A 26,094-nucleotide genomic window follows, 5' to 3' on the forward strand; every position below is an offset into this window, starting at 1 on the left:
CAAATAGATCATTCAAAATTATCATTTAAAAAGTAGCATAAATAAATTAGTAACAGTCTGCTTTTCTATACCTGTGTATATGATATTGGAAGATATTTTTCTTCTTAAGGTTGTTGGATCTGGGATATCATGTTTCGTATACTTCTCTAAAAATTATTTCAAATCGGGATTGGCCAGTTTTTCAAGCGGTATATTTGCCCCCACCAGAGCATCACATAAATCCATAAAAAATGGCTTTGGGCCTGGCTTAGCTGGTGTTGTGGTAATAACTGTTTGGACACCTTCTCTTTTGGTTTCCTTTCATTGTTTCTTTTTTGCAGTGTGTGAAACGGAACTTATATGTTGATCAAATTGAAACTTTTTGGAACATTTAATCTGCAAACAAAACATGTGTATTGAATTTTCACGACCGCATTGTAATCGAAACGGACTTTCAGCATATTAGGTCGTGTTATGTACATTTAGTACGTGTTGAAGAGATGTTATGTATAGAATAAAAACGGCCAACCAGACACCAGTGGAATCCAAACCCACAACCTCCCAATTTCGCGTCGGTTGCTCTACCAATTGAGCTATGGTGGCTCTCAACAGGCAACTTAAACGCACTCTACAGCGTGATGCTAGTAGATCCTTTCCAACAGAACAAAGATGGCCTAGGCCACCATAGCTCAATTGGTAGAGCAACCGACGTGAAATCGGGAGGTTGTGGGTTCGGATCCCACTGGTGTCTGGTTGGCCGTTTTTGTTCTGTACATAACATCTCTTCCACATGTACTACATGTACGTAACACGACCTAATATGCTGAAAGTCGGTTTCGAAAACATGTGTCCTATTTACATGTGACTTTTCCAGAAATAGTAACATTTAAACAAGGCCCGGCCCCGCGGTGTAGGGGGCAACGTGTCCCTCTGTCACCCAGCAGCCCCGGGTTTGATTCCCGGTCGGTTAAGGGGTTTTTAATTGTAATGATTAATATCCCTGGCCTGGGGACTGGGTGTTTGTGACGTCCTTAATCTTCCTTTCCTCGCACACAACATTTCACACTACCACCATTCCAATTACATGCAGGTTCATACAATATGGTGCCAGTAGGAGCAAAAGATCTACATGGGTCGACGCCCCGAACAAATAACATAAATTTTTTTTTAAGAAAGTGAGTCACTGCCTAGTGGTCGTCCACTGCCTCTCCTTTCTTGCATTTGCATTTCCATCACCTTTTTTGGCATTCTTTCATCATTCATTTGCTTTGTGCTCAAACCATCTTAGTCGGCTCTTCTCTATTCTATCATTCATTTTTTCCACTCCAATTTCTTCCCGGATTTTCTCATTCCTTATTTTGTTTCTTCTGCTCTTCTGTATCATACTCCTCAAGAACTTCATTTCGGCTGCCTGTATTGGACTCTCATTCTTCTTTGTCATTGTCCATGTTTCTGCTCCGTAAGTTGTTATGGATACGTAATACATCTTGTACATAGTTTCCTTTGCTTCCATTGGCACATCTTTGTCCCATAACATGTTTCTTACACTATGATAGAAACAGCTTCTAGCTTGAATCCTTTTCCTAATCTCGGCATTCAGTCAAGTCACTCCCCAGGTATTTGAACGTCTCCACTACTTCCAGGGGCTTGTCTGCAAGTCTAATCTGACCTTTCCCTTCTTTCTCCCCTCTAGTCATAAAAAGAGTTTCTCTTTTCTATACTTATTTTCAGTCCACAAGATTTTTGACAATATTATGTTAACTTTACTTTATTATTACATTACTGTAAGTGACCATTGCCACTGGGATATTTCCCATTTGCAATGTATTTGTTAATAATAATAATAATAATAATAATAATAATAATAATAATAATAATAATAATAATAATAATAATAATAAATATTATGACATGATTAAAATGAGGACAAATCCCAGTCTACACAAAAGTAGAAATAAGACCAAACACAGAGGTACAGAAAACTTACATGACTACCTAAAACACTTCAGGTAATGTGCATAGATTTTCAGTACTTATGCAAGGCAACACAGAAATACGGGAGGCAAACCAGAGGGATAATTACATTATAAGTTACAAAGTTAAGAAAAAAAAAAAAAAGTATTGCCTCCGAAAGGTAGAAGATCTTAGCTGAAAAGCTGCCATTTCGATAAATTGAGCGGTGAACGTGTAGGTACACATCATTTCACAATTTTTGACAACAACAAAAATTAAAATTCACAGATAAATGATAATTTTGATACAACACATAAATAAGAGTTTTTAAAACAGAATGTAAAATGAATCTGGATAGATCCAGGTGTATGAAATCGAAACAATCCTTCCAAGTCGAAAAGTCCAAACAAAATAAAATCTTACACAACAAAAATGTTTTTTAAACAATAAATTAAGAAATTTCAATCCATTCCCACTGCTGTCTTTATACTGCCACGTTTTTAATCTTCCCAAGGTAGAATTTGGCTATTGCTGCACTGTCATCTTCAGATGATTCACTGGGCAGAACTGTGATGTCAATCATTTGTTTCCTATTCCCTTTCTTAACCACAACACGATCTCTCTCTTAATCTTGTCCCAGCTGTATCTTGTTATTTTTTGGCTGTTCTTTTTCCTAAATAAAGTGTTCCCAATTAAAAGGTAATTTCTTCTACAAAAATCTGTTGGGTCTTATTCCTCTTCCCACAGACAAATGATACTATAATCTCTTATTCCCTGATCTGTTGAGCATTCACTTGAATTGTATCAACAGTTCCAATCTCAAGTCTTAGTATCACCTTCATTATCCTGTCATTGATTTGTTAAGCTGTCTTAACATACTCGTTCAGGTTGTGATAGTACATATATCACACCCTCGCACTGTATTTAGAAGTGAGAGATATTTTTGTCAGTATTTTATTTCTTAATTATCATCATTATTTCATTTGTGTATTTATTCTTAATATTTTAAAGTGGGAAGCCTCCATATGTAATACGAGTAATTTGTTTTGTACAAACTGATGGGAAAATCATTGCTATCGTAACTCAAGGAATTCGTATGACTCATGTGTCTATCCCAAAGTCTGATGAGGTGGACTTGTTATTGTAGTCCAAAAGTTCCGATGACTCATGTGAAACAACCTAGTGTCCGTTGATGGTGTTACTGTCTTGGGGCCAGGAAGAAGATCAGGGTGTGGTCTTGACCAGAGGATGTACTCATGATTGGCTGGCCAGGATGAATCCAGACGGATCATGTGAGAGGAAGGGGAAAGCTGATGTCTATTTAGGCATGTGAGGATATGACGAGGGACGACACTGTATGGGAATGAAGTAGTGCTGACACACGATACAGGAGTGAAACTACACTAAACGATACTGGAGTGACACTGCTGCAACACACTGGACTGAACTGGACTGGACTTTAAACTTTGTGGAAGGTAGTCTTTTTATGTGTGTGGAACGTGACTGACTTACAAATTGCGGAGTGCTTAGGCACTTTGTGTTGTATCACTTGTGGCGGTATGGTATTATATAAAGTCAAAGAATAATACTAGATTATAAACTCCATCTATTCGATACAGGGACATGTTTTGCTCATAATGAGGGCTTCATCGGTCTAAAAGTCTCGTACCTGAAAGAAACTAAAAATCAGGATCCTGATTGTTCATATTTATCATTTTTAATGAAGGTCTAAAATATAAATAAGAGGATACTGTTGTAGGTACAAATGTCTAAAAAAGACTAGCAAGTGGAAGACAGTAGTTATAAGTACTCTTATGACAAAGTCTTATAATCGATCCTTATTATAGTTTTTTTTTACGAATGTCCTTTTTTTAAATGTGGTAACAAGCAGCGAGTTAACAGTTCAAAATAAATACGTAAATTACTATGTTGAAATGAAATCTGGTAAATATGGTACCTTATTCTGAAGATTGCGTAAGGAACTTATAATAGCTTAATATTTAGGATAAAAGTCACTCTTAGTGGTGGTTAAATTAAAATCCAAAGTTGCTTGTCTGTTGAAGTTGTTAATCTGGTGTGAAAAAATAAGGCAGCAAACTTCTTAAGGCAGTTACGGGCGAGGACAAGTACTCATCAGAAACATAGCTATATTTTTATTAGCAGGTAGGCGTGGTTGTAGCTTCTTATATTAAAAGTCTAAAATAAAATGTGCGAGGTTGAGTAGAGCTTGAGGTGTTATTTCTGAAACAAGAGGAGAGTGAAATGTTAAGGAATAAAATTAAAGGGAAAGGAGGGAATGAAGAAAAAACAATGTGTTTGAAATTACTTAGCCCTTCTACAGTTGTGATGTTAATTTGGTTAAAGATGAAGCGAGTTGAAGAAAATATGTTGTGTGTAATTTCATTTATCTTTTCAACTGTTGTAATGTTAATTCGTTGCCATGGTAGCATTTGAATGACTGACATTTGCGCTTCTAGTAGTATATCGATGTGAGATTGGCTCTACTCAACCTCACACGTTTTCCTTTCGACTTTTAATATAAGAAGCTACAATCGCGTCTACCTGCTGATATAAATATGGCTACGTTTCTGACAAGTACTTGTCCTTGCTTTTAAGTTCCTTAAGAAGTTTGCCGTCTTATCTTTTCACATAAGATTAATATCTTCAAAAGACAAACAACTTTGGATTTTAATTTAACTACCACTAAGAGCAACTTCTATCCTAAATATTAAGCTATTATAAGCTCCTTACGCCATCTCCAGAATAAGGCACCATATTTACCAGATTTCATTTCAACGCAGCAATTTACATACTTATTTTTAACTTTTAACTCACTGCTTGTTACCACATTTAAAAACAGGACATTTGTACCTACAAGAGTATCCTCTAATTTATATTTTAGACCGTCGTTAAAAACTACGAATATGAACAATCAGGAACCTGATTTTTTTGTTTCTTTCAGGTATGAGATTTTTAGGCCGATGATGCCCTCATTATGGGCGAAATGTGTCCCTGTATCTGATATGTTAAGATCTATTTCTTAAATTTAAATAAAAAACTCTTATGTATTGAATAGGTGGAATTTATAATCTAGTATTATTCTTTGACTTTAAGTACATTTCAATACGGACCATAACATGAGATTTGTAACATGTAATGGTATTACCGTATATGTCGGTGAGAGATATGGAGTGCTGTCTTTCAGACTTTCCATAATGTGGGTTTTGGAACGACATGCTTTGTTGCTAAAGTTAATGTATCTTTAAAAGAAGTGTTAGAGTCGGTGAACACAGTATTATGAGGTACAGTATCTGTGTGATATAATAGTGCAAATTATGAGAATCTACAAGTCGTGTTGATATACAGAGACAGTGAAGGGCACTTATCTACATATATGTGCATTGTTCAACGGACCAACTGCAAATGGTGGCTTGGTTCTCGCTTTCATTTTGCCACTGGTTTCGTTGTTGTTGTTGTTGTTGTAAATATGGATTCTTCCAGTAATATTTTGTGTGTGTATTATATGTATTTATGTCAGGTCAGGATCATCCTGCTACCGTATGTGACAGTAGACGGTACTACCTGCGACTGTCTGGCTGAGGGTCAGGCGTCCAGTACCAAACCTGGCAAACTAAGGGAGAACCAACGGCTACAGGTGGATGAGCCCTCCCTTAGTAGGTTTGATGAAGCCTTTGTGTAGGAAATGACACATAAATTCATCAAGTTCAGGGCACTCTCTTGCCCTTGGGGTGGAAAACTTCGCCTAAAGGCGGATGAACCATATTTGGTCTACGGCATAGAAAGTCCTCAACGGTGGACCAGGTGTAAGGACAGTAAGTCCCTCCTCGGCTGGAATGGCGGGCGAAGGCTTCAGTGACTAGGAACCCTTCAATCGTCTTGCATCGGCTTGCCATTGAAAACAGTTCTTAAGTCATCAAGTACAGTGCGTTTGTTGAAGTGCAACAACACTCTCACTCTAAAAGAATCTCACGCACAGCAGTCTTCCAACAACAGATTGACGCTTCCAAAAGTCCTGTGGCGATCAGGAAGTTGCGACGGGGGCAGGATTGTGATGTCTGGAAGCCTCTAGTGATAACTTGGCACGTAGGCGGTAGATGTGTGATCGGTCATCTTGCTTAGGATTGTGGCTGTAGAGCAATTCGGTTGCTGCATCTACGACTGAGCAGTCCTATTTAGGGTCCACTCTGCTCACCTCACATGGGGAAGGGGCTAGAAAAGGTGCCCTAAACATAGTCAGCCACTTCTAGTACCGATTGGATAGCTGTGTCCAGTGGTATCACCTCAATGCAGTCGAACAAGAAAGAAATTATATTTTGCTACATGGAACATGAGAACACTTAATGATGACCCTTCAAATGAGAGACCCGAAAGGAGAACAGCCCTTGTGGGTAGAGAGTTACGAAGATACAATATCGACATAGCAGCATTCCAGGAGACCCGTCTTGCTGAAGGTCAGTTGAATGAAAACGGAGCAGGATACACGTTCTTCTGGAAGGGTAAACCTACCAGCGAACACTGAACACATGGAGTAGGCTTTGCTATCAAGAATAAGCTTCTCAGAGACCTGCTGGAACTTCCAACTGGACGTAATGAACGCATCATGACATTAAGACTTCGATTAAATGGTGACCAGCATGCCACATTATTTTGCCCATATGCCCCCACATTAGACTCCAATGTTGACATCAAAGAAACATTCTATTCAGATCTGGATGACATCCTATCAAACATCAGTCACCTAGATAATCATCTTGCTTGGTGATTTTAATGCCAGAGTGGGAAAGGACTATAAAGTATGGAATGGTGTCATTGGCAAGGAGGGAGTTGGCAGTGAAAACTCCAATGGTATTAGACTCCTCAAAATGTGCTGAGAATGGGTTGATAATCACCAACACCATCTTTCGCCAAAGGGATCGCTTCAAAACATCATGGCAGCATCCTAGATCGAAACACTGGCACCTCATTGACTATGTAATCGTCCGCAAGCAAGATCTATGCGATGTTCTCATCACCAAAGCAATGACTGGAGCTGATGACTGTTGGACAGATCACCGACTTATTAGATCAGTGATGCATTTGTCACTGTCCACCCAGAGGAGGAAACAACGGAAGAGCTTCAGACATACTTTTGACATCGAGAAGTTTCGCAATACAGAAATTACTTCAAAATACAGAGAGCTGCTTCATCGGACTTTGCCGAAGAAATATCAACCTGATGTAACGCAACACTGGGAGAGTCTGAAGACCACTATTCAAGATGCTTGCAAAGAAACAGTAGGATATAAGACCAGAAGACATCAGGATTGGTTTGATGAAAATGAAGAAATTGAAGCATTGATCTCAGAGAAGAGAAAAGCCTTGCAAGCATGACGAAGGGACATGAACTCCCACTCCAAGAAACAAGCCGTAAGTATTGCCAAAGCAAATGTCCAAAGAAAAACCCATGAGCTCAAGAATGCATGGTGGACAGCAAAGGCAAAAAAGTTGGAATATCTAGCAGATAAAGATTCACGACAGTTCTTCCAAGTGACAAAAGCAGTTTATGGTCCCACCACCTTTGGGAGGAATCCTCTTTGGTCCAGCTATAAGAGTACACTTTTAAAAGATCAGTACTCCATCATGAATAGGTGGAAAGAGCATTTTGAAGACCTCTTGAACCAGGATTCAATTATTGATGACCAGGTGTATGATATATTAAAACAAGCTCCCATCAATGAAGAACTTGGCTCCCCACCAACACTAGATGAAGTTAAGCATGCTGTCAATCAAGCAAAGCGTAACAAAGCCTCTGGTCCTGATGGTATACCAGTGGAAGCTCTCAAAGAAGGAGGTGAGGAACTAATAAGACACATACATGAACTGATTGTCAAAATTTGGAGCACAGAAGAAATGCCTCCTGATTTCAGAGACAGTCTGGTAGTTCCCATATTTAAGAAAGGGGATTGAACAAACTGCAATAACTATCGGGGAATATCCTTACTGTCGTTCCTGGGAAAGCTTATTGCTCAAATCTTGGCAAATTGTATTGTACCCCTGGTGGAAAAAATACTTCCAGAGAGTCACTGTGGCTTCAGGCCTTCTAGAGGAACCACAGATATGATATTCACAGCTCGTCAACTCCAGGAAAAATGTAAAGAACAAAATAAACCTCTTTATATTGCCTTTATTGATCTTACTAAGGCATTTGACTCTGTGAACCGAGAAGTTTTGTGGAAAATTTTAGCTCTATATGGATTTCCGCAGAAATTTATTGCCATCTTGAAATTCCTCTACAGTGATATGATGGCAGCTGTCATTGGCAATGGCTCTATTGGAGAGCCATTCCATATCAATACTGGTGTTAAGCAAGGCTGTGTGATAGCCCCCACTTTGTTTTCCTTGTATGTTGCCGCTGTCATGGAACTTGTCAGAGATGATCTCCCTCCTGGAATTCATATAACTTACAGGAAGGATGCTAAACTTTTTAATTTGAGCCATTTAAAGGCAGGAATTCAGACATCGTTAGTTACAGTATGCTCAGACACAAGAAGAGCTTGTGATAATGCTGAATGTTTTTTCTGCTGTGTACAACAAGATTGGACTCAAACTGAATACCAGCAAAACACAAATCCTATACCAACCAGCCCCTGGGGAAGGTCAAAGAGATATCAGTGTCACAATTGATGGAGTGAGCCTTCAAGTTGTAAACACCTTCCCATACCTTGGCAGCACCCTCTCATCAAGTGCAAATATAGATTCAGAAATCCAACACAGAATTAAATGTGCAGGAGCATCCTTTGCTAAGTTAAGATCTCGAGTTTTTGACAATCATGATGTCATTATCACAACAAAAATTCTTGTGTACAATTCTGTTGTAGTTCCAACTTTACTCTATGGATCTGAATCCTGGACATGCTACAGTCGACACCTTAAGAAGCTGGAACAGTATCATCAACGTTGCTTGAGGAGAATACTGCAAATAACTTGGCAAGACAGGCGCATGGATGTCAGCGTTCTTGAAGAGGCACACACCACCAGTATAGAATTGATGGTTTTAAGACGCCAGCTACAATGGACAGGGCAGTAGTTCGCATGCCCAATAATCGCATTCCCAAACAAGTGTTTTACTCTGAGCTATCAGTAGGTAAACGCTGTGTAGGTGGTCAGAGGAAGCGATTTAAAGATGTAATCAAGGCTAACTTGAAAAGGTAACATTGATGTTGATAACTGGGAGAACTTAGTCCTTGACTGTTCATCCTGGAGATCACTAGTCTATTACGGCACATTGTCTTTTGAAGAAAACCGCCGACGTACAGCGAATAACAAGAGGCAACGTAGGAAAGAAAAAGAAGTGCTGAGGAGACATAGAAATAACACGACTGCTCCACCTGGGACTACCTGTCATCACTGTGGAAAATTGTGTAACTCCCGCATTGGACTGTATAGTCACCTTCGAATGCATAAATGAAGAGGCATCCTGTCTGGAAGACAAAACTACTCGATTACGAGTGTTTGCTATCATCATCATCATATGTATATTTTGGTGTGTTGATGAGGTGCTCGTGCACAGATTTTATTGAGAATATAGTTAGTTATTTTAGAATCAGTGGAGTTATTGATGAACCTAGGTGCAGTTCCTATCTATTTAGTCATTTTCAGAAGGTTAGGTAAGGCCTGAAGCAGATGTACCAGTATGCAGCTTTTATGTACATGTCCTGGGAGAGAGAATTATAATGCTCTATCTAAATTTGAGCGATACATTCTGGTGAACTACGGACGTTTCGATTAATTATTTTTATTTATTTCAATTATTTTATTAAGTTCTTGAGTAATTTAATTTTATTTATGATTATTTTATTAGTATTCAGAAAAACAATTACAAGGTCTTGTCAGATTTCAATTCTTACTCCATTCTTCACTTCATACCATTGCTGTAATTCTATTTTAAATCTTCTTCATCAACTCTTTTTCTGAATTTCCTTTCCATTTTGTTTACTTAGTCCCATTGTCTTTATCATAAACTCTACTACTTCTTCCAGTTTCCATGTTAACATCACCACATTGACAGGTCGTCGAGAGCAGCCAAAGAAATAAATATCTCTGTTGCACTCATGTGTTGGGTATCACCTGCCCAAGGAATATATGAATTTGAATTTTACTGCCTTATTACATTATTTTGGTTATTTCTTAGGGGCTGCAGTCTTGTAGTGGAAAGCTTGAGCTACATCCATGCGCAATATAAATCAGTTGTTTTTAGTTGTTTGATAGTTTCATTTTTCGTTATTGGTGTTTTGTCACAAGCTATCTGTTGAAATGTCAGGCCAAGGTAGCAAGTGAATGTGTATGGATTAGATTAGTGATTTACTGAACTAATTGTGTAATAGCGAGGAGTCTCTTGTTAGTGCCTTCAGTGAGATTGAAAGTTTACCTGCTAATTCAAGTGACTCGAGCAGTGAAAATCACAATGATGGTGAGCGTGGATCTGGTAATAATGGAAGAGCTGTTGCAGTTCCTGGGCAATGAGTAGCCAGTTGGAACATATATGTTCAGGATGCTTATATGCTGTGGTTTGTTTTCAGTGCACAGTGTGTTGCAAAGGTAGGTCAAAACTTCAGAAGCCTCTCGAACTTTTTCAGTTGCAGTAATTTTTTTCTGATGTAATACTTCGAGAAATCATGTCTGAGACTAATAGATATGCACGTGAGAAGATATTTGCAATGTACTGTATACTTTCCTACATTGGATATCAATGTAATCTAAGTTTATTTTACTACCAGTAGTGTAATATCCTTGAGCATTGGGGGATGGTTTATTGATATGCATCATCCAGAAGATCTCCAGGAAATGGTTTTGCAAAAATACATCCTTGAAGAATGGCATATTTTTCATCCATTCAAGGGTCTGTTTTGAAAAATATAACACCCTGAAGTTATTTCAATAGATATTTGTATGCCAAATACTCACATTTGAGAATTTATAATTTCATAAATTATTGTGTATGCATGACCAAACGTTACTATTCTGTCAAAATAAACTTGGAACTGGCATAGAACAAGGTGTGTTATTGCTTGGAGCCCAAAGGGTTAATGCTTTCATTTATCAGTTGCCCTCTTTTCACAGCTCTCCTGGCAAATCAAAAGCTGCAGGTCGCCTGTGGGGAACACCATAACCCTTTCCAAGGCTTTTGAACCCTTTAACTCGTATTTATTAATTTACTTATAGTAGCAGGGAAGGTTGTTTTGCGGATGATGTTGTAACTGTATAAAGTACTACATCACAAACAGAATTGTGAGCAACTGCAAAAAGACCTTGACGAAGTGGAGAGATGGTAGTGTTTCAAGTTGCTACCAGTAACATAAGGCAAGCAGATATAAATACCAACACAGTTGTGGATGTGTAGGATCTCGTAAATGCAGCATGGATGAAGTTTAAGGAAGCAGAGTTTATCAGTGGAATACTATGTAGGAGGAATACTGACTGTAAAGTGTTCAGGGATTTAAATGATACTGTGGAATGGGTATGTGGAAAACTGAGAAGGAGATTTCTAGATCGTAATGGACGAGTAGGAGATAGGGATCTGCACTCAGATGGCCTTCACTTGAACTGCAGTGGTACATATAGGTTACAAAGTTTGTTTGGAAGTGTTATAGGGAGACACATTCAGGGAAATGGAGTGGAGTAGGGAGCAGTGATGAGGCTACAAGGATTTGGAAGTCAAGTAAGGACGACACAAAAATGTTAGTGTTGAACTGTAGAAGTATTATAAAGAATGGAATGGAATAGAAGTAAGTAATTTAATAGATATTTACTTACCTGATATTAGAGGAGTTGAATCTTGGCTGAGAAATGATGTAATGGATGCAGAAATTTTCTCATGGAACTGGAGTGTTTATCATACAGATATAATAGAAATGGTACGAGGAGAAGTATTCATTCTGGGGGGAAAATTGTAAGCTACGAAAAAGTTAAAGTTGACAAACATGAAATTCTAGGTGTAAGGCTCATCTCTAAAGATAAAAGGCAACTTGATGTTTTTGGAGTGTACAGATCTGGAAAGGGTAATGCAGATGCTGATTCAGAGTTATTTGATAAGATAATCAGCTATGTGGGGAAGCGATAGCAGATGATCTCAATGTACCAAATGTCAGTTGGGAAAGTAATGCGAATAACGGGAAGCATGACCAACAAATGGCAAATAAGTTAATCTGGAGAGGACAGCTGAATCAGAAAGTGATGGAACCAACTAGAGAGAAGAAATTTCTGAATGTGGTGCTGATAAAAGCAGATGAACTCTATAGAGAAACTGAACTAATAGATGGTATCAATGATCACAAAGCTGTGTTTGTCGTAGTTAAAAATAAATGTGATAAATAGGAAGGTCGTAAAAGTAGGATTGTTAGGCAGTACCATGTGGCTGATAAGGCCAGCATGAGGGAGTTTAAAAAAGTAATTGTGATCAGTGGAATACAGTAAATAAAAATGTAAACAGACTGTGGGATGGGCTTAAAGCAGTTGTTGAAAAATATTATAACAGAGAAGTAAAGAGACTAAGGAGGTGTAGGCTGGGAAGAAATAGTTAGAAAAGGTCCTGAACATAAGGAGAAATTGAAGGATCTTAGTAGGGAATTAAATCTAGTAAAGAAATCAACTAAGAGTAACATGATGGTAAGGATAATTGGCAGTCATACAAATTTTGGTGAAAAAATGGAAGGTATGTATTGGTACTTTAGGCAAAAAAAAGTTCCAAGGAGGACATTCCATGAACCAGTAATGAACAGGGTAGTGTGTAAGTGAGGATCTACAGAAGACAGAAGTATTGTCAGCAGTATATAAAGATTGTCAGTTACAAGGATAATTTCCAGATAGAGGAGGTGACTAATACTAATGAAGTAATGAAATTTACCTATGTTAACAAAAACATTTACAATAAGATATAAAAGTTGAAAAGTGGAAAAGCAGCTGGAATTGATGGATTTGTGGGCATATACTAAAGACAATGGGTTGGGATATAGTACCATATTTGAAATACTTACTCGATTACTGTTTGCATGAAGGAGCTATGCCAAATGAACGGATGGTTGCTATAGTAGCCCCTTTGTATGAAGGAAAGGGTGGTGGACATTAAGCCAGAAATTACAGACCACTTAGTGTGACGTACTGCATGTAAGCTTTGGGTAGGCATTCTTTCTGATAATATTAGACTTGTTTGCAAAATTAACTGGTTTGATAGAGAAGGCAGTTCAGGTGTAGGAAATGTTATTCCACTGAAGTTCAACTTGTCAGATTCCAGCAAGATATAGCAGATATCTTAGATTCAAAAAGTCAAATGGATTGTATCGCGATATACCATCTAAGGCATTTGATAGGGTAGATCATGGGAATAAGTTTGAGTGGTGTTTTTTGAAGGTATTAAAGACAGCAATACAGTATGAAGATTAAGTTGGAATTCAAGAGGACAAATTGGGACAAACATTTGTTTATAGGAAGAGGAGTTAGGGACTGGAATGATTTATGATGGGAGATGTTCAATAAATTTCCAAATTCTTTGCAATTATTTAAGAAAAGTCTAGTTAAACAACATATAGGGAATCTGCCACCTGGGCAACTGCCCCAACTGCAGATCAGTGGTGATTTGAAGAATACAGAGCCCATCTTCAGAAACCATTTGCACCTAGATTTTCACTGTGTGGATTCGTTAATTGGGAACAAAACTAACATATATACAACCTGTGACAATAAAGTTCGGCGAATGAAGTCAGAATATCGTAATGTATAATCTTCATTTCCGTATTGACGAATTACACAATTAAAAATAGGAAAGGATTTCCACCAATCAATACTTGTTTATTGCTTATATTAAGCTACAGGACCGGTTTTGACCCCATATACAAGGTCATCTTTAGCTGAACCATGAATACATATTTATATGATGAAGCTTAGATTAAAATTGCATTGTCAAAGGAATGTCATATGATGATGTGCATTTAGTCACATACAAATGGGGCATGTCTTAACGTGAATTGGCATATATGTCAGTATGTACAATATTGCAACTGTATATCTAAAATATTATGTTGAAGTCCTAAAATTAGTGTATAAAACATATCTTCACTTAAACTAACTTATATATATATGTACAGGATAAAATACAATATATAAAAAACATTTCGTGCACTTGAACATTCGTATCTTGCTTGTTGGTCAATTCATCAACTCTCGTATTTAAGTCCCATTTACTGTTGTACACTCAGCTGCTGTTCTTGGAGTTTAACAGATATGGTTGTAAAATTGCATGAGTAAAAGATATAGTCTTCATGTGGGATAAAACACTTTCCAATTTTAAAAAAAGTTGCCAGATGTATAGATAAAATTCGGCTAAAATATGTTCAGCTCTGCTATGTATGTTGCCTTATGTTAGAATCAAATCTTGTTGTCCTGTGGCGTCCGTAAAATTGGGTTCAAAGTAATGGCTCCTTTCCCATTTGTAGCTGTGCAATGGTGTTATGTTTATCTGTGGAAGATAAGATTGAGCTATGAGAGATATTATGTTGGAGGAATGTCTAAAGGTTATGTGTGTAAATTTGAATATGTACTTACTATTGTTGGTGTAGCCGAGTTGCGTTTGACGTGCGAGCTTGTATTGTACTACTTCGTGTTCTTCTTGGGCTCATACTAGCTGCTGTGAGGGGAAGGGAAGGAGGGGTAGGGAGAGTTGTTGTTGTGGGGGTAGGGGTGGAGCTGGGTGTGTTGTTTGATGTTTTTCTGTTACGTGTCGCGTTCTGTTTGTCAATTAACTTAAGGTAAGCTTCATCATATAAATATGTATTCATGGTTCAGCTGAAGATGACCTTGCATATGGGGTCGAAACCGGTCCTGTAGCTTAATATAAGCAATAAACAAGTATTGATTGGTGGAAATTCTTTCCTATTTTTAATTGTGAAGTCAGAATAGTCGATCCGGCAACACTGGCGAGAGACAACGCTGCACCTGCATAACAGCAGGTTTTGGCCACCTCTCCCAACGTTGTTCAGTTAAGCATTGTGTGTGTGCCGTGCAAGACCTGTTTGACACAGTGCATGTTTAGTGCGCTGGTTTTGAACTGCGAACAGGAGCATGAACATGAACGACCGAAAGATCAATGTACAGTTTTGTTATAAGCTTGGCAAGACACGGAAAGAAACGCATGCGCTGCTGGTACGTGTTTATGAAGATCAAGCACTGTCCTTGAAGTGTGTGTACGAGTGCTTCACCAGTTTTCGAGGAGGCCGGGATAGTGTTTCTGACAACCCCTGTAGCAGAAGACCGGCGACTGCCTCAGTGATGAAAACATTGAGAAGGTGAAGACATTAATCACGAATGATCAGCGATTAACTGTGCGCATGATAGCGGATGAACTGCATATTAACCGTGAATCTTTGCAACAAATTGTTACCCAGAAATCAGGAAAGAGGAAAACATGTTCTCGTTTTGTGCCACATCACTTGACTGACAATCAGAAGCAGGCACGTTTAGAGGCTTCACAGGATTTATTTCGTCGAAATGGTGGAAGCGACACCTAATTTCTTGAACTGTATTGTCACTGAGGATGAAACCTGGTGTTTCAGGTACAACCCTGAAATGAAATGGCACCTGTTACGAGCAATCATGCTCTTTGATATGTAGGTTAATAACTGGGAGTTTTCCTCACATTGAGTTTTTTACCTGATTAAGGACTTCTAAGTCATATTACCCACACTACTAGGCCGATTGAAGGAGAGAAGAAAAAAAAAGCTTAATGAGCTCAGTGTTATTTGTTAAGGTTGTAAATTAAATTTTGAGCCCCTATGTTCTTCTGTTTTTTTTTAATGTTGAAAACAATTCTATTCAGGATATAATCCTTTCGAGGTCAGGTTTTCCAAACTCACATACCCCACAATTTAGGCTTTTACAGGCACATAAATAAACCTCTCTATAAATGGCAAAACTCACTCATGGGACATTATATTCACAAAAATGGATAACATACAGATGAATGAAATGAAAAACAATATCACACAATTTACCTGCTTAAAAGTTTTTTGTTTTTGGTATGGCATTCCTCAAAGCATGGGGCTGGGCACAGTTTTGTTGCAGTCCTTGCACTGGTACATTGTCCTCCTGGTCTTCTCTCTTCTTGCAGTGTGTGCACACACATGGCACACTCTGGATGGTGGTTTCCCTTCGGGTTGGTTTGGGGGAATAAGAGAAAGGAAATGTCGGTGGGTTAACATTGCAGGTGTATCACCATTTGAAAGTCGGCCTCCAATAGGTCGTGTGGCTCTCGGAGGAGCATTCTCTGCTAGTGATCAGACGACTTCCATTCTGAACGCCTTATGAGGTCTCTTTAGTCCTTTCAAAATCCTTTCCAAAATGAAGCCGTTCAGAACTACAATCTCCAACAGGTGGAAGATTAGCTTTTTATACCATTTTATGGATTTTATGGATGTTTTATCAGATTGCATTGACTCGCAAGTGTGGTAGACATTCACATGAAAAATTAAAGTTAAGAGTGCTCCCAAGGAGAATATATCCGATAGATGACATATACAACAAATTTTTCAATCATTGATGAAAGTCAAAGAGAAGCGAAGATACGATGCTCGGAAGTTCGACACACAATATATTGCGCCGTAACTGCTGTGGCACTTCCTGCAAGACGCAATATATTGTGCCGTGACCCAGAAAGGGTTAAGAGAGGAAAGAAATAAAATTTACAAATTTTTGTTAGAGGAACTTTTACTCTAAATGGTACCCTGTCGAGCCATTCACCCCACGCGCCTCCTTACCTATGCAGTCCTCAATAAATCCCTATAACAATTACTATTATTATTATTATTATTATTATTATTATTATTATTATTATTATTATTATTATTATTATTATTATTGCAGGGTTATTGTGGAACAGAGAAATGTAAGGAGGTGCCAGGGTGAATGGGCGGACAAGGAAATGACCCGAGCGTAAATTTTGAAATGTTATTTCTTTCCTTTTATTTTTTATTTTAAAATTTGATTGATAGAAACAAATAACAGTTAACTAGAAATACAAATGAGCTAGTCAGCTCTGATAACAGCAGACTCTAAGTCCAAAAATCAGGTACAATAACTGGGAGAGAGTTATCAACAACATGATATATAAAGTATGGGTATTATAGTTGTGGACAGGTACACTATCATAAGAGCATGTTTGCTCCACGAGAGGCACAAGCTTCTTACAAAGTTATGCCTGATAAACTTCAAGTACTGTGTTTACAGTCACTTCTGCTCAACGGTCTTTTACACACTCGTCTATCAATAATTACAATTTAAATGGGGGCAATGAGTGCCCGTACTGAATGACCTTAATGTAAAAATAAAAGGTTTCATCTGATTGGCCATGAAAAAAGGCTAGGAGGCGAAACACTTGCACTCCCTTAAACTCTTAAAACCCTGAATTGGCTTATGGGCCGAAGTTGCAGAGGCTAAGCCTATACTACAGAGGGGTAACTAAATGAATAATATTAAATCCCAAAAAATGAGTTCAGAATTTAGAGGTTTAGAAAATTTAAGTCACCCCATACCAAGTTGAATGGAAATTAGTAGAGGGTAAAAACACGTCGATCCCTTAGTTTACATTTTTCCCAGCAGGGATTGGAACAGAGTCCTCAGACTTGCCAAAAATCTACATTTAAACTATGACTTTGCATTTAGAAAAGAAGTTTGGAACCTTCCCCTCAAGCTATCTGACTGAAGCTATCACATGTTAAGAAATTTCTGCCATTTCCTTGAATAGTTAGGCCTTCTGAACACTGCCCTGCAGTCCCTGCCTCCTAATTATGCCACACTCACCAGACCGGAGTGATGAAGTTGACAGTACGGTCCTAAAGAGCCCAGCTTTTATAGCATTTTCGAGGGGAAGTTTCCAGAACTCTTTTCAGATAGGCAAGATACCTATACACACCCCCAGTTTTAATTGACTATAGAAATATACACTAAATTCCTGATTGGTTAATAACTAAGGAAGCCATAGTAGTGTTGAATAAAACAATCTTCACAAACTTACGGTTTACCACCTTCACAAAATGAAATTCCCTTAAGAATTGTCCTTAATCCCGCCGGAGGGAGCACATAGGCCGATGGTAGAGACATCAAATGGTTGAAGGTCCAAGTATCTTGTATTAAATTAGTTCAAGATTCATGGCACAGATGGCCTTCTAGAAGGTGAGCAGTTCAATGGAACGGAGAAAGTGTACCCTGGTAAAATGGTGATGATGTTCTCCGCAGTGCCTACATGCTGCTGCGTAAGGGAGCATCAGCAGTTTATTTGGCAGCACGGTGTCATATCTGTCTCGCTCACTCGCCGACAGGCCAAGGCCAACAGAATAGCAGCATAGGGAAGACCACATGTGTGAGCTGTAGGCTGTCGAAATAGTGAGTGTGTGTTGCTTTAAGCGAGAGTTCAGATAGATTATTGGAATAGTGCAACAGGATACAAGCGGTAATGTTTACTACTGAAGAGAGAGCTTTTTTGGTGGAATACATTTTTTGCGAAAGCGATCACGTTTACAGAAAATGCAAAATTAAAATTTCAGGTGCGGTTTCCTAATTATAATTGTCCAAACTCGGATACCGTTTGGGATTTGATAAGTAAATTTATGTATGATAATTTTTATATTATTCTTCAATCTAGGTCATGATTAGATAGATACTTCATTCAGTGACTAGAAAGTTGAATTATTTTTAGTAAAGTTGTTAAAGTAAGTTACTATTTGAATTTTGTGTCCGAGTTCAGTATTTTTAGTGCTTTTTTTTCCCCATGAGATTCTGATCTGTGAACATTTTGTAAATTGTACTTAATTCTCTATGTTGGGTTCACGATGTACCGAGAACAAGCAGGCCTAAGCTTTTAAGAGCCAAAAAAGGATTGTGTACTTAAAGTGAATATCATTAATTATGTGCAGTCCATTACGCAAGAAACTTTAGTGAAATTCTTCGACGATATGTATAGACGTGTTGAAATATGTCCTCGAACACAAGGACAACACTTCCAGCATCTGTTATGAATTGCTGTGGCGAGTACAATGTTTACTGTTTGCGGTTTGTTTGTTTTGTTTTGATACAAGCGGCAGCAGCCGTGCTGCCAACTTTAATGCTTAGGCGCTGCAGAGAACATTTCCTGGAGCCCTGTAGTAAATATTGTCATTGCTGTTCTTTCCTCCTCTTTTAGTTTAATTACCTTTGGTAATATAACTTCGATATTTTACCATTGACTTCCTTTTTCCAGATTATTTAATTCTGATATTGAGTCTAATGAAGAACAGAAATTGGCAGTGAAAAACATCTTGTTGGGAGAGTGTCGGCCAGCACCGTATATTGTATTTGGACCACCTGGAACAGGAAAATCTGTCACGATTGTAGAAGCAATTCTTCAGGTATAAAATTATATGATAATTTTTATTATTATTCTTCAATCTAGGTCATGAATAGATATACTTCATTGAGTGACTAGTAAGTTCAATTATTTTTGTAATGTTGTTAAAGTAAGTTACTATTTGAATTTTGTGTCATTGTTTTTAGTGTGTTTTTTTCTTTTTCGTGAGATTCTGATCTGTGAACATCTTGTAAACTGTATCTAATTCTCTAACTTGGGTACTCTTATAACACAAACAGAATCCTGCATGGATCTCCTCCACCATTTTTTATTTTTAAGGTACATATTCGTGATGGGGGCTAGTCTCAAGCAATCCTTTCCTTTGAAGTTCTATATTCACCGAATTTAGAAATGCTTAGACCAGGGTTTTGAGCTGTCAGTGGAGAAATAGTGTGTGATGACATTAGCAGATGAATAAGTTTGAGTGGTGTTTTTATAAAGCAATTACAAACTGATTTCAAATTAATGCTAATGATGCAATAAAATTAGAAATTGGGAGCCACTGAGCAGAGTTTCGCAGAACATTGGTGGTCTGTGAGGCATGTATAAATGTTCCATGATGGTCTTGGTGGCATTACAATTAAAATTTGTTTAGGTTTAGATATCTTCTAGCAGCTGATGTCTAAGCTGATCTCTCAGGAATCAACCATTTCATTCTGTCAGGCATGGCTATGTAACAGCTATATTGTCTCCCCTGTTTATAATAAAATCTGCATTCATTGTTGTGACAGCGCAAACGGCTTGCTGTTTCCCGTCTACTACTCTGAACAATGATGAATATTAATGGTTATGAATTTCATGTTTTTGGTCCATATTGAAATGAGAATAATATATAAGTAATAATAATAACAACGTAAACGTTTCCACCTTTTCAATACTAAAATATATTCACAAAATTATAAATTACACGGTACTAGTTGCTCCAATACGGCTGATGATGACCCCTAGATGGGTCGAAACTAGTACCGTGTAATTTATAATTTTGTGAATATATTTTAGTATTGAAAAGGTGGAAACGTTTACGTTGTTATTATTATTACTTATATATTAATGATGAAATAGTCATATTTCAGTTTAAAAGTACAGTTTAGCTCACAGATCACGCAAACCAAACCAAACCCCAGGGCATTTAACGCCCTTGAAAGCGCCTTGGCCTGCCCAGCGACCGCTGCTCAGCCCGAAGGCCTGCAGATTAAGAGGGGTCGTATGGTCAGCACGACACATCCTCTCGGCTATTATTCTGGGCTTTCGAGACCGGGGCCGCCATCTCATCGTCAGATAGCTCCTCAATTCTAATCACGTAGGCTCAGTGGACCTCGAACCAGCCCTCAGGTCGAGAGAAAAATCCCTGGCCTGGCCGGGAATCGAACCCGGGGCCTCCGGGCGAGAGACAGGCATGCTACCCCTACACCACGGGACCGGCACAGATCACACAAGGGAGAATAGGGTTTGAATTTGTGGTTAATACATGAGAGTTTAGAAAGAGACGGAAGTTCCCTTAGCACCTCTGAGGTGGCTAAATTAAAAGATGAAGACGGTATTAATAAGATAATTCAAAATTATTACTTCAAGTGCACAATTTAGGAACAAGATGGAAGACCAAACCATAAATATTTTGAGTTACTTGAGGTGTTGGAAATGCTCCTGATGTGTAGTGTGTTGTATGCAATAAAATCCTGGGCAATTTGGTCTGTGGCTCCCAATTTCTAATTTTCTTGTATCATCATTACTTTGAAGTTTGTTTGGTAATAGAAAATGAAATGAAAATGAAATGCTATCACTTATGAAAAAAAAATAATAGATGTCTTAGGAGGTCATACTAAACAATTTTCATTAAGTAAACAACTAGTGTGTTTTTAAAATGTTAACATTTATTTTAATTTCTTCTTCTTGTTTTCGAATAGGTCTACTATGGACCACGTTAAGCATCATTCATTTACGGTTCTTCCTCTTTCGATCGGCCCAGTACTTCTTCATCCTTTCGGAGTGGGCTTCTTTACGTTCTCGTGACCAGTTGTTGCCGGTCCGTTTTTTGCTACTTTGATCTTGGAATCCCTTAATTTTGTTGATGATTTTTCTGTATTCCTGTCTGTTGTATACTGCCTGCTGTGATATATTATTTTCCTCCATATCCTCCTTGACCCCTTTAAGCCAGCTAGTTTGTGTCTTCCTGTTCTCCATGTATTCCAGAATTCGCTTGGCTGTTCTCTCTGGTGGCATTCTTTTAATGTGTCCGTAGAAGCAGAGTCTTCTCTTCTTGAAGGATGTTGTGATTTTTTCGGTCCTTTTGTATAGTTCCTCATTTGGTCGCAGTCTAAATTCTTGACCCACTTTCCTGGGCCCTAGTATCTTCCTCAAGATCTTCCTTTCTGTCTTTTCAATGTTTTCTAGTAAGCCCTTCCTGTTCAGTGGAATACATTCGATCGCATATAGACTTTCTGGTTTGATGACAGTGTTGTAATGTCTGATTTTTGCAGTGAATGAAACTGATTTTTTATTGTGGACATTTCGACATAACTGGTATGCTGCTTCCATCTTTCTTGCCCTTTCCTGTAATGCTATTCCTGGTAGTCCTGTTGGGGTTATCCATTCCCCTAGATATTTAAACTTCTGTACTCTTTTAATTGTTCCATATTTGGTGACAATATTTTGTGTCGGATCCTTTTTGTCCTGAATCATTAGTTCCGTCTTTTCGAAGGATATCTGAAGTCCCGTCTTTACAGCAGTCTCTTGAAGTGTTTCAATTTGTACCTTGGCTGTTTCAGTGTCTTCTGCCAGTATTGCCATATCATCTGCGAATGCTAGACAGTCAATTTTGATTCCAGATCTTCCCAGTGATATTCCATTTTTCACCCCTAATTCCATCAGTCTCTTCCTCCACTCTCTGACCACTTTTTCAAGTATAACATTAAACAGAAGTGGTGACATCCCGTCCCCTTGTCGGACACCTGTTTCGATCTTGAATGGTTTTGCAAAGAAATATATTTTTTACTGTGAGGATGAATGTTCTTCATATATCTTCATGTACTTCATTTCATGACTGCGTACCGCTACAAGTCTCTTCCTCCATGGTCTATCCATCACTCTCAATCGCCATTCATCTATACTTATCGATGATTGTTGCTGGTCCACATGGAGGCAATCCCTTTACCTCTTCCTTGGCCTAACCAGGGCTCTCCTCCATGTGGGGATGGAATCCAGAAGCTCCCTTGCCCATCTGTGGTCTTCCATCCTAGCCACATGTCTGGTCCATTGCAGTTGCTTGGTTCTGATGGTTCCTGCTATGTTAGCATCTTGGTACAGTTCCTCTATTTCACAGTTGTGTGATCTCCCATTCATCCATGTTTGCATCTTATACTGGACCAAATAACTTTCTCAAAACTTTTCTCTGAAGTACGAAGCATTTATAGAAGTCCTGCTTTTAGATACTATGGTGTCTGACAAGAAGGTGTGGGTTAAAACGTGCAAGAAGTAAGCATTGCTGCCATGCAAGCATCTCTCTCAAGTCTCAAGGCCTTACAGTAAACATCGGTTCCATCTGTGGTGACTTGTGAATTGAGGTTGTGTCATGAAGTTTCTTAGTGGCAGTGCAATTGTACTTTACTTATACCTTTACTGTAATTAATAATTACTGCATAATAAACAGTTTAATTTTAGCAATAGTCTTCAATAGTCTTCAATAACATTTTATTTTAATTGGGCACATTGACATCTAAAGACAATGGAGAAGACAATCTCCACAATGTCGTTGGATGTGGTAATGTGCTAATAATGCGTTCACGCACTGCAATATAGCAAACTGTAGAATGCATGTATGTTATGAATGAACTCAGAACAAATGAAGAGTAACACTGACCATGATATTCAACAAATTCTGTTAACACCAATTTTGTCTGTAAACTTCATATACACCATATCATAATTCTGAATTAAATCACATTGGAGTGACTCCTTAACCCATTCATCATATTTTTGTTTCATAATTTGCTTGCTTACCTCAGGTACTGTTCTTGAAGTACTTCAGTAGATTTGGGAACAATGATTGTACTATTCGTCATAATGAAACAGGTCTCGTTGGAGTAAATGTTCTTGAGATGCCATCTTTGTCTGTGTAGGATTCTTCTCGTAATACACCCGATTCCCTTGGAATACTCTTATTAAACTATTTCCTTCTTAGGGGTTCCTCACTTGGAAATTTAAAAAATAGAATCATCAACACTGTGATTCATAGTTACCCGTACATTCTGGGACACTACGTTAATCAGGCATGTTGCATGGCAGTCTGGAATGAGGAATAACATGGTTAATTGTTGTAGATAATAGTATAATAAAAAATTACAGTACTTGCAAAATCCTAACTAAAAATACTATAGGACTACTGTAAGTCTGTCATTAAGCTTTACTGAGATTTAATTATCGTACACTGTAATACAATTTAAACAGAATGTATATTGGTGAATTGCCACGATTGAACAAACAAAAAGGATTCATGATTACCCGCTTAAAATATCTGAAATAAAATGATCCATTTATTTCAGATGTTCACAGATGAAGTTTTTTGGTTTCCCTTTCACTCTGACCATTCCTTTGGTAATAATATCAATTATCTATATATTATGTATAACATAACATCTCCTGACTGACTGATTCGTCATCGCCAAGCCAAAACTACTGGTCATGAGGAAATGAAATTTTGAAGATACATTTATATTACAATGAAAGTACTCATTAAGGAAGGATTTTTGGATATTCCGTTGCTAAGAGGGTGAAAAGTGGGGTGAATTTTTAAAATGAGTGTAACTATATCTCCAAAACTTAACAGTTTAAAGGTGTCAAGATTGGTATTTGGAATCTCCTGTAAAATTAAAGGAACATGCATAATTTGTTTTCTGATAATCCACTTAAGGGGAGGTGTTAAAGGTGGTGAATTTTTAAATGAGCATATCTACAGTATATGTAACAAACCGCATATTACAGACATGAAAATTGGCATTTTTAATCTTTAAAAAATAAAGTAACACTTTTTTTGGAAAAACACTTAAGGATGGGGGTTATAAAAAGGACTAAAAAGGGGTTGAATTCTTTTTATGAGGATCATCATAAGTCGTGTAACTCATTGCTGAACTTCATGATCCCATTTGACTTCACACAATATTCTGGATTAAGCGGCGCCAGCTTTGACGATGTTCAGCTTCTCTTAAAGCCTGCTGAAGAGTCAGACCGGTGGTACGCAGAACTTGATCAATCCACCTACTCGATGTCCTTCCTCGTGGTCTTCTGCCGAAAACTTTGCCTTCCATGATACATTTCTCCAGATTTTCACTATTACGTCTTACAATATGTCCAAAGAATTGGACGATTCTCTTTATGACACGAGAGGAGAGATGGTCGGAGATATTCAGCTCTTGAATAATAGATGCATTAGTTCTTCTTTCCGTCCAAGGTACATGGAGCATCCTTCTCCAGCACCACATCTGAAAGGCGTCGATATGGTCGATACTTATATCTTATACTTATATCTTAAAAACTGAAGATAATATAGACATTAAAATTTGTGTTTGGAATCTCCTTTAAAAATAAAGATGCACGCATTTTGTGGTAGAAGAGGGGGGGGGAATTAACTTACGGGGGTGTAAAAGGAGTTCAGTCATTTTTATGATAATACAAATAAGTAGTGGACTTAAAACAATACACCCCTAAGAGAGTTTTGACTGGGGGCAGGGGTGAGAAATGACAAATATGCATTTACATAAACCGTTTGAATTATGAAGTTAAAATTTCAAATTATATCCTAGGTGTTAAATAACAGAAGGTTTGAAACAAATTTAACCGCTCGGACAGTTAAATGGGGGTTAAGATCCGAAAACAAATATATTCATCCCTTCCTCCGAAATGGTTTAGCGTACGAAGGCAAAATTCCAATTCCAAATCTTAGGTGTGAAATAGGAAATATTTTTTAACGTTCCAACATTAAAGTGTTAAATAGGATTAGCTCCGTATAGTTGGTCTGTTATTGGACATTATAAATTTCCCAGCTAGCTCATTCCTCATTGCCAGTGTTTTGCCCAATGCGCTAAGTTGGGCTCATCAGTTGGTAAATAGCACACTTACCAAGGCGCATGGCTAGTGCATACCGTGGAGGCCACTGCGTAGGCTACTTGGAGTCACCGGCACTGCCAGTGCACTATGAGAGACTCGCCTTTTCAAAAACTGATGTCTGCCTGGCCATCAGATGATATAGTTGTTGATTCCCATAGGGAACCTGAAATATATTGTACCAGGAAAAGATCAGGGATCTGGGCATGAGAATCTTCACTTAGGGGTGGACGGCTCTTATGGAGTAGGTACAGAGAGGCGTACACAGAGCAAAATAATAGTTGGGCTTAAAACTCAATTTATTCACCACCATGTATTTATGGGCAATGTTTCCTACTGTATTATTCCTGCTCCTTTTCACGAAATATTTGTTTCATTGGCAAATTATTTTAAAGCAAGTTATTTTACAAAATTTTTGTAATGCAATGTTTGCCTAATTTAAAAACATGATATCTGCAAAAGATTGTCTTTATCTTGATGTTTTGAAAATAATTTGTTTTTACGCAAGTCACCATAAATTAATTTAAATGAACGTCTTTCGCCAGAAGATCAAATTCAAAAATTCCAAATACTGAATTGTTTCCTACAGTCTTTTTAAATAATAAATTTCACTTGTTTCCTACAGTCTTTTTTAAATA

At 37.9% G+C, this 26,094-nt stretch overlaps 1 protein-coding gene across 8 annotated transcripts in view; it reads left to right on the forward strand.

The window, feature by feature from the left end:
• Positions 1-26,094, forward strand: part of LOC136876309 (putative helicase mov-10-B.1) — a 481,476-nt gene that overhangs the window by 235,997 nt on the left and 219,385 nt on the right. For all 8 annotated transcript variants that reach the window (XR_011018462.1, XM_068228374.1, XM_068228371.1 and 5 more), the window contains one exon: positions 19,214-19,361. Coding sequence is in view for 7 of the 8 variants with exons in the window: in XM_068228374.1 (XP_068084475.1) it covers positions 19,214-19,361 (148 nt within the window). In the remaining variant the exon portion in view is untranslated. The remainder of the gene's footprint in view (positions 1-19,213; positions 19,362-26,094) is intronic.

Source organism: Anabrus simplex, chromosome 6 (assembly GCF_040414725.1).
Source record: "Anabrus simplex isolate iqAnaSimp1 chromosome 6, ASM4041472v1, whole genome shotgun sequence".
Lineage (NCBI taxonomy): Eukaryota > Metazoa > Arthropoda > Insecta > Orthoptera > Tettigoniidae > Anabrus > Anabrus simplex.